Raw genomic sequence first — 15964 nt, forward strand, 5'->3', positions numbered from 1 at the left:
TACCACTAGGAAGGCAGGGGCAGGTACATCAAGCACATGGCAGATGCTGCCTTCAAAGATGCCTTAGTGCCTGCCAATAGAGCCGTTAAAGACTTGAAACTGCATGGTATAAATACACGCCTCTTTGATCCCCCACTTCTCCCGGTCTCAATGCTGCAGGTTACTCGCTACAGCCAGGAACTGACTGCAGCGGTCATGTGTCAATGTGCGCCAGGATGTCATCGCTGCAGCACGAGGTAGAAAACAGCGAGGGACCGGGCAGCCTCTGAACGGGACTGGCAAGGGATTGGAGAGTAGGCTTTTAGATTTACACCACACATTATCTCCAGACAAGACCTTTAGCTACGTATTACACCAGGCTTTTTCATACATGACATTCTGCTACTTCACCCTCCTCCCTAACATAGCTAATGTAAATTACCTGTCAGGGACTGTGCAAGACTGACATCACCCAATTCTAATGGTCCATATATGCTATGTCAGTCAGCACTGCACTGCACTAAAAGAGTGGCGACACACAAAATGAACCAAAAACATATCAGGACGCAGTTTTTGAATACCCATGTACAAGCCTGCAGCAGAATGTGCCCAACAGAGATCTACACTGAACAAAAAAATAAACGCAACACTTTAGATTTTGTTCCCATTTTGCATGAGCTGAACTCAAAGATCTGAAAGATTTTCTACATACACAAAAGACCCATTACTCTCAAATATTGGTCACAAATCTGTCTAAATCTGTGTTAGTGAGCACTTCTCCTTTGCCAAGATAATCCATCCCACCTCATAGGTGTGACATATCAAGGTGCTGATTAGAGAGCATGAATATTGCACCGGTGTGTCTTAGACTCCCCACAATAAAAGACCACTCTGAAATGTGCAGTTTGATCACACAGCACAATGCCACAGATGTCGTAATGTTTGAGGGAGCGTACATTTGGCATGATGACTGCAGGAATGTCTACCAGAGCTGTTGCCTGGCCAATAAATGTTCAATTCTCTACTATAAGCCGCCTCCAAAGGTGTTTCAGAGAATTTGGCAGTACATCCAACCGGCCTCACAACCGCAGACCACGTGTAACCACACCAGCCCAGGACCTCCACATCCAGCATGTTCACCTCCATGATCGTCTGAGACCAGTCACCCGGACAGCTGCAGCAACAATCTGTTTGCATAACCAAAGAATTTCTGCACAAAACCGTCTCAGGGAAGCTCATCTGCATGCTCGTCGTTCTCATTGGGGTCTGGACCTGACTGCAGTTCGTCATAGTAACAGACTTGAGAGGGCAAATGCTCACATTCAATGGCGTCTGGCATGTTGTGGATCGACAGAAACCAAAAAACAAATAAATATAGTGGGAATTCTGGAGGAGCTGCTAAACCCCTGACACTGTGGCGTGTCTTTTATTGGGGGAGCAGCCCGACCGCATGTGGACCGCAGTAATCGACTAACCCCAGCAAAATATGCATACAATGGAGGATGTCGGCGCGGTCCACATGCACCACAAGAGCAAACTACACAGAATGTAGCAATCGCTTGGCTGCGAGCTGAATTGTATCACCTTCAGACTGTGTTCACACCACAGTTAGAGCAGCGGTTAGGACCCCTTGCCATGCTGAGAACCGTGACGTGGTGCATGATGGGCTCCGATATCTCCATGACTGGAATATATTGGCAAAAGTCTCAGCTTTTAATACCTTCATTCATGTCTTGCCAGCATAGTCAGTGTTATATCTGTTTGGTGCATTCTCTCTCTGTGTTTAATATGATTGCTACATTCTGTGTAGTTTGCTCTTGTGGTGCATGTGGACCGCGCCGACATCCTCCATTGTATGCATAATTTGCTGGGGTTAGTCGATCATGCAAAATGGGAGCAAAACTGAAAGTGTTGCGTTTATATTTTTGTTCAGTGTATTTACCAGTCCCCACAGTGCGGTTTTCTGGCAGATCATAAGCTACTTTTTGGCCACAATGCGCACCGAATTACATGACATATTACAGCCACCTCTTGTTTTCACTAAATAATTACTTGACGAAAAAAAAAAAAATATAATGTAGAGTACCTTGACGTTTGAAACTGCCATTTCCTTCACTGCTCTTTGTCGCAGTACATATCCTCGCTCTTCTGTTTGGATCTGTACAAACACATGCAGATTGATTACATTTTGGTGCTTTTTTAGTTAAAGATATGCATTTAAAGAGGTTAGCCATTGTATATTTAAAGAGGTTCTCTTGCTATTTAACTTATTTAGTAGTTCATAATAAACTGCAGAAGGAAGCTTTTACGTAGTATTTACCCTCCCCAGAGGGTCTCCACTGCGCTTGTGCAGGCTCTTCCACCCAGGTCCTGACCGGATGTGGCCACTACTTTTCTTCAGCTGTTCCGACTATGATGCAGTGGAACAGGAAAAGAAGCAGCTATATCTGATCGGGACCTGCAACATCAGGGGAGCAAGGGGGGTAAGTACTATGTAAAAGAGCTTACCTGCACAGATTATTACGAACTACTAGGGAGGCTCGTCCCCATTGCGGCTTGCTATTGGCTGCTCCCACCGTCACCAGATGTTTTGATCTAAGTGACAGGGAGATGCAGCCGTGCAGGGATCCAAAGTGATGTAGGTGCCGGGGAGCAGGAAAGTATAATGTATACAATGGGAAGGGGGAGGTCATTATAGTGGCCGGATAACCCCTTTAATTCTGCACATGAGCTGAGAAGAGCACATAAAGTCACTTAGTGATGCAATGTTTTAAAACGATCAGTAGATGTGGAGAATTAAAGGTGTAGTGGCCAACTCCTTTAACAGTGAATTTGTTTTTAAAGTAATTATATATGTGCAAGAAAATTTCTAACATGCAAAGCTTTTTGGTATGCAATTTGATTTTCTGTTGAAATAAACCCTTTGTACAATATTGTGTATACCTCAGCAAGTAAGACCAATAACTTTATATCTCAAAAATATATTCTGGTAGACTGTTTGCACCAAAGTTCAGTGCCGGATCGGAGTTTGCAGATCAAAGATATGGCACCATCAAGACTCTAAGCAAAACCCTTTCACATGTCACAATATGATATGACGACACAATGCAGCAGAATAAAAAAATGCTGTTACCTCCTGTCGCTCAATTTGTTCAATAGGTTCCATCTCTACTTCATGGTGATCATCCAGTGGGACAAATCCATCATCATTCCCTTTAAACATGCAAAAAAACAACCAAAACAATGTAAATGTCTTAATAATGCTTTTGAAAGAAATATAGTTAGTAAGCAAATGGCTCTAATTGAAAGGGCTTTAAGGGGAACCCTGTCTGGAGCTTTATGCTACCCTAACAACAAACAACTTGAAATACCGACAGAAAAGTCAAAGTGGTGGCACCCCACAGGCTTTTCCCAGCCCAGCTTGGTTGCGAGGTCTATCCGCGACCTTTGTATAGGGGCAGACTTGTCAGTCAGGCTGGCCCTTGAGATGCTAGTGGGGAGCACCCCTGCCACTATGCTTCTGATTTGTATTGCCCAAATGTGACCTGAACAAAGCAAGCCTAGGGCCACCCGTACACTTTGCTCAATACGTAAGGGTTTTCCGCACAGGATATCCACATAGTACAGTACCAGCAAAGTGTATGAGATTACACAAACGTCATGTACACTTTGCGGATGGAATTTGACCTACATTGCAGATTTCCAAGTCTGCAGCATGTCAATTATATTTGCAGTTTTAGGCCTAGTTCACACGAACGTATGGCTTTTATAGTTTTTTGCGGTCCGTTGTTCCGTTTTTGAGTTCCGTTGTGTTTCCGTATTCCATGTACAGTGTACAGTAATTACATAGAAAAAAATTGGGCTGGGCATAACATTTTCAATAGATGGTTCAGAAAAAATGGAACGGATACGGAAGACATATGGATGCGTTTCCGTATGTGTCCCTTTTTTTTGAGGACCCATTGACTTGAATGAAGCCACGGAACGCGATTTGCGGCCAAATATAGGACATGTTCTATCTTTCAACGGAACGGAAAAATGGAAACGGAATGCATACATAGTGCATTCCGTTTTTTTTTGCGGAACCATTGAAATGAATGGTTCCGTATACGGAACACAAAAAAAAACGGCCCGTACACTCGCAATTTTTTTGTGTGCAGATTTCACCCTTTTTACTGGAAGGGTGAGATCTGCGGAGAAACTGCATCTGCGGCAATTATTCTCTTCTAAAAACTGCATCTAATGGACACCAGAATCTGCAATTACAAATAGTGGATTTTGGTGCAGTAATGTTGCAGAAACGCAAATAAATACACAGAAATTTGCACAGATCTTGTGTGCCTTCATTCGCATTCGTGTACAGGTGGCCTAAGGGCGCTCATACATGTAGAAGTAAAATTCTACGGAATGTGCTGTTTGCAGTAGAACTGTAAACTGCGTTTTTCTGTAGGGCCTGGTAACTTAGGTAATCTTACTCACCATTCTCATCAGAGAAGTTCAACACTGGTAACGGTGCTTCACATTCAGCTTCCATATTTGCATTCTTATCACTTTCTATGTTCTGCACAACTGCAAAAGAGAAACGCTTTAAAATTGTAGTCTTAATAAATCTACCAACTTCTTTTTTTTGTAGAATACTCCTTTAATGGGGTGTAACTCATGAAAGAGGTTGGATAGCAAAAATTACTCTGCAAGATAGATACCATCTTAATGCCATCTAAGGCTAGGTCTACACGACGACAGATAGGGGCACAACTACACTGCAACATTTGTCGCGCAACAAATTTTATAATGGCAGTCTATGGTGTCGCACTGCAACATACTGCAACGTGACAGTCGCAGAAAAATCCATTTCGTATGGATTTTCTGCGACTGTCGCGTCGCAGTGCGACACCGTAGACTGCCATTATAAAAATTGTTGCATGACATTGGTGCGACAAATGTCGTTGTGTAGACCTAGCCTAATTATTTTAGCATCAATTTTTACAAAACAATTTATGAATTAACAAAATATTTGGAGTTTTTGGAATACTGGTCAGACTTTATGAAAGTTTTTGTACCTGGCTGAAAGCTGGCCTCCTCCATTCGCTGGATATTTTGTTCAAAGTGTGTTGGTGACATTAGAGCCAGTTCTAACATGAAGGCACCGCATGCATGAGGCGTGCAGGTGTTCATACGGAAATCCTTCCTGCTAGCCAAGATTTCTCCTTTTCGGCTGAAATATACAAATTAACTTAAATGAGGAAAAAAACATTTACTAGATTTAAGGCGGAAAGCACACTTTTTTTTCTTTAAGCCAAAGATTCAAACAGCTGATAATTCTGAATCCACTCCTGTATTTGGCTGTAAAAATAAACTGTCAAAAACAAAACAAAACGCATAGGTGATTACAGCATAATGTTGCTCGTACATGTAGCTTTAGAGCTCTTCGGCACTCCAGAGGCTGTGAAACTACAACTCCCAGCATGCACACTTACTCAGCTGTTCTTGTAAACCGTCATAGGAGGAGGGGATTGTGGGAGTGTAGTTTCAGAACAGCTGTAGTGCCGGAGGTTGCCGATCCATGGTGTAGAGTGTCATGTACAGTTACACTGGATTTGAGATGCGGTTATATTGCTTGTACAGGTGAAACACATGGTCTCTATTTGTTTCACCTGTACATGCCAAATGGGCAGAAGGAGCATCATGCATGGGCACCTTTACCATTTGTTATTGACTAAAACCACAAATAATGTATAAATCACTTTTCACCTGCATAGAGGGTTGTTTTTCTTTTCTACTTCTTCAGGAGGAACAAGCGCCATTGGTGTAAGGGGAATAACGTTCACCAGCTATTAAAAAGGAACAAATGTAAATTACATCAATTAGATCAGATAAAGGGATGGGGAAACAATACATAATAACTGTATATTAACGTACATTTGGATTTTCCTTTTTCAAATCCACGTTGGCTTTCTTGGGGTCAGTTATATCATCTAGGCTGAGAAACTACAATAGAAGGAAAAGGATCATAATGTGACCGAAGACAAGGCAGTCTCTAAGATTTAACATCGCCATAAAGAGTTGCAATGATTTACATGACATGGCATTGCTTTTATAATATAGTTGCAAATAAAATGTAACTATACATATGTTACTACATAGTTGTATTAAACAGAATCAGCCACCAGTGACCTCCCTATGAAATTGTTTGCATAGACACACAGCTGTGGTTCACCTGAATAAAACGCTGATTGACAGGGCCAGGCAGTGGCAAAGCAGAGAGGAGGGGCTGGCCACAGAAATCAGAGGAGCTTGGACGCAACAAGAGCAATGGTGACACCCTCATTGCACCAAAGGCCTAAGCATTTTAATCAGGTGAACCATAGCTCTGTGTCTATGCAAACAGTTAGCTAGTGAGGTCGCTGGTGACAGATTCTCTTTAATGGCACCGTTCAAATTGATAAAGAAGCACATGTTTAAAATAGTTTGCCCTATGTATTACTAGAGATGAGCGAACTTCTGTTTTAAGTTCGGCGTCGGGTTAGTGGAGAATCCCGATCTGGAACCGGATATGGATTCCGACTTCCGTTGTGGTCCGTGGTAGCGGAATCAATAATCGGCCATTATTGATTCCGCTACCACGGACCACAACGGAAGTCGGAATCCATATCCGGTTCCAGATCAGGATTCTCCGCTAACCCGCCCCCGAACTTTAGACGCCGAACTTAAAACAGAAGTTCGCTCATCTCTATGTATTACCCATTTGCATTAAACCTGATCTGTCGTCTTAATATATTGCCCTAAGCAAATCAGCATATTATAGCTACGCTGTTTTGCTACTAGCAGCGCTGCAAGCACAGGAGTAGATCCAAAGAGAAGGACTGATATGCCTCCTTTCTTTTGTATCTACTTCTTTGTGTGATCCAGCCTTACAGTAATGATGGCGCTAAGATGCTTTGCCCTAAGGGCAGACTAAGACCACATCAGTTCTCGCTTCCTACACAAAACTACTTTGAGGCAGAGATATGAATAGGTTAGTGTTCCCCGACCAGTTTGGGAGTCCAATGTTGCTCCCTATAACTTCCCGTATAACTTGCAGTTAACACAGGGGTTAAAAGCCATATCACTTGGTCAAATTTTTCATTGGCTTTTCACTTTTAAAAGAGAGTCTGTCACCAGCAACCTCCCTATCCAACTAAGGGCACTGTCACAGAGTTTTAGTTAAATTTTGTTGATCCGAGGCTCGGTTCCCGAGTAATGACACTTTTGCATGCATGGGAACACAGGGCCGGGCAAGATTACGTTGCCACTGCCTGAGCCTGTCAATCAAAGCAGCCAGAGAGGGGCAGGCCACACAAAGGGCAGGAGCACCAGTGCAATAAGAGCAAAGATGACTCTCGTTGCATCAAATTTGCATGTTTGTACTAACAACAAAATTATTTATTTTTATTAAGATGCAATAATTGTGTAAGACATTCACACGAACGTGGTGTTTTGTGGATACTGGCCCATGTGCATTCCGTAATTTGCGGACAGCACATGCCGCCGACATCAGAGAAAATGGCTATTCTTGTCCGCAATTGCAGACAAGAATAGGACATGTTCTATTCTTTTTGAGGGGCCGCGGAACAGAACTACGGATCCGGACAGCACACCGTATGCTGTCCACATCTTTTGCGCCCCCGTACAAACAAATGGGTTCTCAGCAGTTCTGCAAAATTGTGGAACAGATGCGGACTCATTCATATGGTCGTGTGATTGTAGCCTTTTAAAAGGTATCTGTCTTGTTTGCTTTTAATTGCATATTCAGAGTACAACCATTACCTCTTGTTCTTCATTCTGGTTTGGAAAGTTTGCATCTTTGTCCACCCCATCTTCTCCAACAGAGGCAGGCTGCTGATTCCGCCTAGGTAAAACATGACAATTGTAGCTCTCGTTTGTATGGAAAAATAAAAAACTTAAAAATAAATGTAAAGCCAACCAAGGCTATATTTCGAAAGGCTATATTCTCCCGAAAAGATCGCGTGGCACCTCTCCAGTTCTCCTGGCTGCAGCTGTGACAACATGTGACTGCTAAAGTAAATTGCATACCTCTTCTGTACAGTGCAATAAGGAAAGCTCAGTTCTTTTTTGCAGAGGGCTCCCATGCGTTGTCCAGTTTTAGGAACTGTCCTAGTCCATAAATCAATTGTACAAGGCAAGATAAACTTTCTAAGGTATTTTATTAGAGAAAATTGCCTTTCTTCACTTTTATCAAACTATTTATCCTCTGCACCAATCATAGATCCGTAGTTCACTGATAATATCCATCTCCAGTAAGAAGACAAAGATCAGGTTACCATTGCTGCGAGGGGAAGAAGCAGCTTTAGTAAGTTTTATCTCATGCCAGTGCTTCCCAGCTAAACTGCTCACTACTGATGTTTAATGTCATCCATGCTGCTGCTTCTAAAGGTTTTCTACAGAGAAAGGGATCTCGTGTGTGAAGTGTATGGGAGACATGATAGTATCTCATCTCCCACTCCCTAGACTTCTAGGGGAAGCAGCAGTAACCTGATCAATGCTGCAAACAGGAGGAGAGGAAGATGTGGCTGATAAGTGGAGAAACAAGATTAAATTTTTTCTGTAATAAAGATATATTACATAGTTTTTCACATTCTCCAAAAGTTCTTTGTAATCAGAGGTACAGTTTAAAGAAAATGTTATATATTTAATATACTGTAGTTCTGTCAGGTTTTGAAGAGGTTTTCAGATGCAGTTTTAAACCTAAAAGCAGATGTGTATTGTATAGGGAAGATTAAAATTATTATTTATATTTTTTTGAATATACAAGCTCATGGCAGTAAATTGATATGGAAATAAAATAAAGAAACCTGTTTCTACAGTGTCATTCTTACCTCTGCATCTCCAGTCCTCCTCCCATTCTTTATATACAAGACAGACATTGAGGTGCACAACACGTGACCGCAACCAATCACTGGCCACAGCGTTCTCGTGCCATATACCGCTGAGGCCAGTGATAGTGGTCTATGGCACGTGACCACAACAACCTATGTCACCACTGCAGTCTTATATACAAAGAGCAGGAGGAAGACCAGAGATGTAGAGCTGAGAAAACAGGCAAATAATATAGTTATTTTTTCCACTGGCATGAGGCATAATTTTAAAGGGGTTCTCCGGGCTTTTACTATTGATGACCTATCCTCAGGATAGGTCATCATTATCAGATTGGCGGGGGTCCGATACTTGGCACCCCCACCGATCAGCTGTAGGAAGAAAAGGCATGTGCAGTGTGCTCAAGTTTTCTACATTCTTTCTTCCTGCTCGCCACAGACACAGCAGCAGCGAGCAGGAAGAGAGAAGGAATCCTGAGGATAGGTCATCAATATTAAAAGCCTGGAGAACCCCTTTAAACTACTCAGACAGCCTCTATAATGGTTAGAAAAGTGGTAGCGTACTAATAGGTTTTAACTAATAAAATATAAACACTTTTGCTCTTAATTATTACACAGAACGTATATACTGCGATACATACTTCTTATTGGATATGAAATCCAAGGCTTGATACACCAAAGAGTAAAGATATTCCACCTATATACAAAAAGAAATTAATCTAATTAAAACCAAACTGATTATCTAAACATGAACACAAACAAAATTTTAACAGATGCTAAGCTGCTATTAAAGGGGTATTCCCATCTTAGACAATGGGGGCATATCGCTAGGATATGCCTTTTGTCTGATAGGTGCAGGTCCCAGTGGTAGGACCCGCACCTATATCAAGAACGGAGCGGGGAGCGCTGCGGCTGAAAGACTCCAGATTTCCCGGGGTCTGTCCACCACAAAGCGCTAATCCCTGCCTCTCCCATAGAAGTGAAGATTGTACACTGCTCTCTGCACTTTTAAAAAGTGGGTGAGAAAGTGGACATGGTTAGTTAGGGGAGTAGATGTAGGCCAGAATTTTCAGAAGCAACTTTTTAAAATGCTGCAAAAAAAAAAAAAAAACTGCAATCACAATCAAGGGGGGGGCCTGGCCAATAAAGCTTGAATACCATCTCTAGACAAAAATATTCCTCTGTCAACTTTGTCAAAAAGCTCTATGGGATGGCTGGAGATAGCCAAGCACTACATCCAGCAGTCTTCACAGAATGAATGGAGCTCAAACACCGCTTCATTCATATATGAGTGACACAAGACCCGTGTTCTCATCACATGTGGGGGTCCTATGGTTGCACCCTCACCTATCCTGGGGGTAGGAAATAAGTTGACATTTTGGGAAACCCCCTTACAGACTAATGCACTAACTCACCTTTTTACTGTAAATGCATGCTGACCCTTGGATGAGGAGGGCAGCTTCTGCAAAGTTCATGGTGGTTTTACCTCCATCAAACGATATGCAGATCTGATCCAACTACAAATATAAATGAAATGGATTATCATGCAGCAAAAAAAGTTTGTTTCAATAAATGTTGACGCTTTCATTATATTTTTGAGATAATTATTCTAGAAAACAAATCAAGATAATAAAAAGTGGAGCCACAGAGCAATAAGGCTACGTCTACACGACGACATTTGTCGCGCGACAATTTTTATAATGGCAGTCTATGGCGTCACACTGCAACATGCTGCGACGCAACAGTCGCAGAAAATCCATTCAAGATGGATTTTTCTGCGACTGTTGCGTCACAGCATGTTGCAGCACGACACCATAGACTGCCATTATAAAAATTGTCGCGCGACATTAGTGCAAGAAAATGTTGCAGTGTAGTAGTGCCCTATTTGTCACGCGTCAAATGTCGTCATGTAGACGTAGCCTAAAAGAGAATCTAAATGTAGTTTTTTTAGGCAAACAATTATTGGCTGGATGTAAACAGGCCGCGGACTGGAATATGGAGATGCGGGAGCCTCTGCGGAGGACTGGAGAGCAGTCAAGTGTGAATCTCCCATTTACGGAGGCAGGCTGCGGGCAGAACCCCTTTAAGGGTTCACACATGCTGGGGAAGGAGGGGGATCTGCAGCACAAACTGACCTGGAGTACAATTCGTCAGGGGAAATTACACTGCTGAACCGCTGCAAAATCCACCCCATGTGACTGTACCCCAAGGCCTCTTTCACACGAGCGTGATGGATTAGGTCCTGATGCACTTAGGAAAACTCGCACCACTTTGCAAGCAAGTTCAGCCATTTTTTATTTTTTTTTAAATCAGATAGTTTTTATTAATTTTTCAGAGGTAAAAATAGAACATGAACATCATTGCACGTACATGTTACAATATGAGATACACATAATCTCTATTAATGGATGCATATAGTCTGACAGCAGTGCAAGATATTAATATCATTTCCTATCAATGAAGGGTGATGCTCATCATAACCAATTTACTCTCATAACCCTCAACCCTGGTCAAACCCCCCTCCCCCAAGTTCAGTCAGTTTTGTCTGCGATTGCGTTCAGATGTTCAGTTTTTTCAGCGCTGGTGCAATGCGTTTTTCACAAACATCTCCTAACAACCATCAGTAAAAAATGCATTGCATCTGCACGTGCTTGCAGATGCAATGAGTTTTCCACTGAATCCCCATTCACTTCTATGGGGCCAGGGCTACGTGAAAAACGCTGAATATAGAACATGCTGCGTTTTTCATGCAATGCAGAACTGATGCATGAAAAACAAAAAAACATGTACGTAGATCTATTGAAATGAGCAGGTCAGGATTCAGTGCGGGTGCTATGCGTTCACATCACGCATTGCACCCACGCGTGAAAACTCGCTCGTGTGAAAAAGGCCTAAGAGTGCGTTCACAATGTTTTCTGAATAGATTTAGGTGTGGATTCTGTCTCGAAAAACGCCTCCCATTATTCTTTATAGGAGCCCATGATGCAGTTCATGAAGTTACGGTTACGGTTCTATGGCTACAAAACCGCAGCATTTCTGCAGTGGCAGATTTTCCACAGACCAAATCCAAAGTGTGAACAAGGTCTTAGGATTCTATTTAATTTATTAGCATATTTTCAGAAACAAGAGAAATATTAGCTGTATTTGATACCACACCTGAAAGCATAAAAGTAAATGACTGGTGCATTCTGGACACACAATGTGGGCCATTTATTATGACTCTGTATGCCAGGTTTTGGCGTAAAAGAGTCGCACAGTGCTGTTTTGGGACTGTTTAAATACCTGTGCACGTGGTGTTTTTACGTCACCCTCAACACTGGGGAGTGCTGGGGACTTAGGCTACTTTAACACTTGCGTTCGGGGCTCCACTTGTGAGTTTCGTTTGAAGGCTCTCACAAGCGGCCCCGAACTGATCCGTCCAGCCCTAATGCATTCTGAGTGGATGCAGATCCGCTCAGAATGCATCAGTCTGGCAGCGTTTGTCCTCATCTCAGCAGGCGGACACCCGAACGCTGCTGGCAGCGTTCGGGTGTCCGCCTGGCCGTGCGGAGGCAAATGGATCCGTCCAGACTTACAATGTAAGTCAATGGGGATGGATCCGTTTGAAGTTGACACAATATGGCTAAATTTTCAAACTGATCCGTCCCCCATTGACTTTCAATGTAAAGTCAAAACGGATCTGTTTGCATTATCATGAACAAACATTTTTTGCTCATGGTAATGCAAACGGATCCGTTCTGAACAGATCTAAGCGTTTGCATTATAGGTGCGGATCCGTCTGTGCAGATACCAGACGGATCCGCACCTAAACGCAGGTGTGAAAGTAGCCTTACTAGATCATCTCTAGCTTCTGACTCGTAGCTTCCATGACATCCTAATGCCCCAGGTCCTTGTAATGATTCTAACAATCACAATTTGGAAAAAGTTTTATATATTATCTATAACATAAAACTTTACCTCTTCCAAGTACTCGCCCAGCTGAGTGGCCACATCCACCTCCCAGTTCTTGGTCATGTCCCTGATTGGCTGCAGCAGGTGAGAGTACCTGGACTCCACGTCCTCCATCTTTTATAAATGCACCTGGAAAGAGTTTAATACACAGTGAAGCAGATTCATGTGAACTCCATGTATAGAGGGTCACAGGTTAACTCTAAGGAAGGGGGGGGGGGGGGGTGTTAGTTTAAGGCCTCTTGCACGCGGCCATTCTGTACAGGCCCCAATGCACAGGCACCATCCGTGCATCTACCGCGACGAATCCAGACCTGTTCAACTTGAATGAGTCCATGATCCGGACAGCAAAAAATAAAAAATAAATATATTATATATATATATATATATATATATAGAACAATTGAATGGGTCTCCGCATCCGTGATCTGGTGAGCACGCGGCTGGTGCCTGCATATTGCAGACACACTGTTTGCGGACCGCAATACGGGCCACGGCCATCAACTGCCATGTGCATGAGGCCTTAGGGTCCATTCACACGTCCGTGTGTGTTTTGCGTATCCGTGGATCCGCAAAACACAGACATCGCCGGCATTCTCATAGAAAATGCATTTTCTTGTCCGCAATTGCGGACAAGAATAGGACATGTTCTATTTTTTGGGGGGATCGGAATTGCTGACCCGGAAGTGCGGATCCGCAATTTCGGATCCGGGCAGCACATCGTGCTGCCTAATAGAAATGAATAAGTCCGCAATTCCGTTCCGCAAAATGCGGAACGAAATTGCGGACGTGTGAATAGACCCTAAGACTGGTGTTTCTGGCTAAGTAAGAAAACTGGATGCTGTATGATGCATTAAGATTGGTGCCTCTTCAGGAGGTCCGTGTACCACAAGAGAAAATCTACACTGCCAGGAGTTGCCGCAGATTTTAATGCCCATATAGTTAGATGCATCGGGCCATAGAGATCATATCTGCGCCCAGCCCTCCCACCCTTCTGTGAAAGTTGTACTGATGTCGGAATATTGATTTGCACTTTAAATTCACGGAGTTCAGCTTGTGGAATAACTAGTGCGGTAATTTTTTTCTATGGGTCAGTATGATTACATATATAGTTATGGTTTTTTTTTGTTTAGTTTTTTTTTACTAATTTTACAATAATAGCATAGCACATTTCACACAAAAGCAATAGTTCTATATATATGAGCAACGCATTCTAAGAGCCAGAATTCATTTTTCCGTGGATGTAGCTTGCGTATGTTGCCTTTTTGTGTAGGGTTAGATGTAGTTTTCATTTATACTATTCTTGGTAAGGGAAATATGGAAAAAAAACATTACTTATTGCGTTTTATGTTGTTCAGGTGATGGTTTATCATGTTATCTGTATTATGGCAAACTTGGCAATACAGTGTATGTGGTTTTTTTTCTTTTACAAAAAAAAAAAAAAAAACTTTACCTATTTTTTTTTTTTATGTATACCACTTCATTATAACCTATCACTGTACTATTAGGCTGTGTCTGTGGCACAGTGTAATAGGCATACAGCTATGGTAGGTCCCTGGCAGCCATGGCACTGCATTGTGTACTCAGGGCAGCGATGGTGACAGGGAGCCTCTGCGTAACTTCTTAGATGGCACGGTCACTACTGACAGGATGGCACTGTTACAGTGGTAGTCTGTCAGAGCTGGGCTCCCACAGTGACCCAGAGAGTTGTATCAGCGCAGTCTTACACGGTGTCTTCAGGCCCCGTTGCCCGCACCAGGTTTAATGGCACAGGTGGCAGGGACTGAAGCGAGTACAGGTTGTGCTGATACAGCGCTCCAGAAGAAAAAATATATATAATTTATATACACATACATTTATTTTTTTACAATGGAACCGTATGGGTGACGGGAACATAGCCAAGCAGGTGTGCTAGGGAAAAGAAAATGGAGGAACCGTTCTTTCTGGAAACCCTATTTTCCTAGCTGAGGATGGATACCAGTAATGATGTATACAGCTGCAATGGCAGACGTATTAGTATCAGGGCAGCAGTGTGGTCAGAGCCTTGACAGCAGCCCTCCGCCTGCTGAGACACTACAACTACCAACATGCCCTGATCGGCTGCAGCTGTCAGGCCATGCTGGGAATTGTAGTGTTTCCACAAATAGGGAGATGGTAGCTGACAGGTGGGCACTGAGCTCAGCCCATGCCTATCACACGTAGCGGAAAGATCAGCTCGCCCCTGGATGTCCGGTAAACTCACCTTAGCGCAGGCGCCTGTGTGTAAAATAAAACGTACAGTGTAACGAGCTACTCCGCTTCTCTTTCAGCCTCGGCTCGCCATTTTTGTTTTTCCCGCCCAGCCCGGTACAGACGTGCACTTCCGGGCTCTTCGAATTCTACCAATCAGACCAGCACTACTGGGAGCAGAAAGACGGTCTCGCAATGCCTCTGGGGGTCGCGAGGTGGCGCTGTCATTCTTGGCTGCACACGTGACGCTGAAAGGCCGGGCTTTCCTGTAGTGCGGGATTTGTCGTCTCATTTGTGTTTAGGTTTGTGATAGAGTCCAATGAAAGCTACTAAAGGAAAAAGTGTCCAGAGCAGCCAATGATAGGGCAGCTTTCATTTCTTATAGCGCTGACATTGGTTGCTACTAGCAACAAAGTTTTTCTTTTACTTAGTAAAATCTTGTTCTCCTAGGAGCCTGGTCACACCGTGCCACTTATTTATTACTATGCAGGTACAGCCAGCTCCTCACCAAGAAGGGGCACCGCACATCACTGGCAGCTTGATTTATGTTATTGAATCAGTTGTAACCCCACTGAGGAAACACATATTTTGAGGGGGAAGAAATGCTGCAAATATTAGCAGGAAGTCAATAGGTTAATGTAAAATACAGCGCAAACAGATTTATCAAACTGCGGTAAAGTAGAACTGGCTTAGTTGCCGATAGCAACCAAGCAAATTCCATCTTTGATTTTCCAAATGAGCTGTGATAAATGAAAGGTGCAATCTGGTTGCTGTGGGCAACTTTACCCCAGTTTTCTGTAGTTATAGGGTTCCTGCGAGGAGGGCTTTTTCTCCCATTTAAAATAATGGATCTCTGACGGAACTGAGCACAACTGATAAAATAAAAGATCCACCACAAAATTTTCTGCATCAGGTTTTTTCAGCTCTGAAAATTC

The 15964-nt window shown here is 43.0% G+C and overlaps 1 protein-coding gene across 1 annotated transcript in view; it reads right to left on the reverse strand.

Annotated features, from left to right (window-relative positions):
- NCAPH2 (non-SMC condensin II complex subunit H2) overlaps positions 1-15157 on the reverse strand; it is a 49816-nt gene extending 34659 nt beyond the window's left edge. Inside the window, 11 exon segments of the mRNA XM_044283417.1 lie at positions 2066-2137; positions 3113-3192; positions 4459-4548; positions 5040-5194; positions 5731-5810; positions 5899-5967; positions 7786-7867; positions 9494-9549; positions 10268-10369; positions 12810-12932; positions 15043-15157. Coding sequence (XP_044139352.1) covers positions 2066-2137; positions 3113-3192; positions 4459-4548; positions 5040-5194; positions 5731-5810; positions 5899-5967; positions 7786-7867; positions 9494-9549; positions 10268-10369; positions 12810-12917 — 894 coding nt within the window. The 5' untranslated portion in view covers positions 12918-12932; positions 15043-15157.
- Between the last annotated feature and the right edge of the window lie 807 nt (positions 15158-15964).

The sequence above is a fragment of the Bufo gargarizans genome, chromosome 2, assembly GCF_014858855.1.
Source record: "Bufo gargarizans isolate SCDJY-AF-19 chromosome 2, ASM1485885v1, whole genome shotgun sequence".
NCBI lineage: Eukaryota > Metazoa > Chordata > Amphibia > Anura > Bufonidae > Bufo > Bufo gargarizans.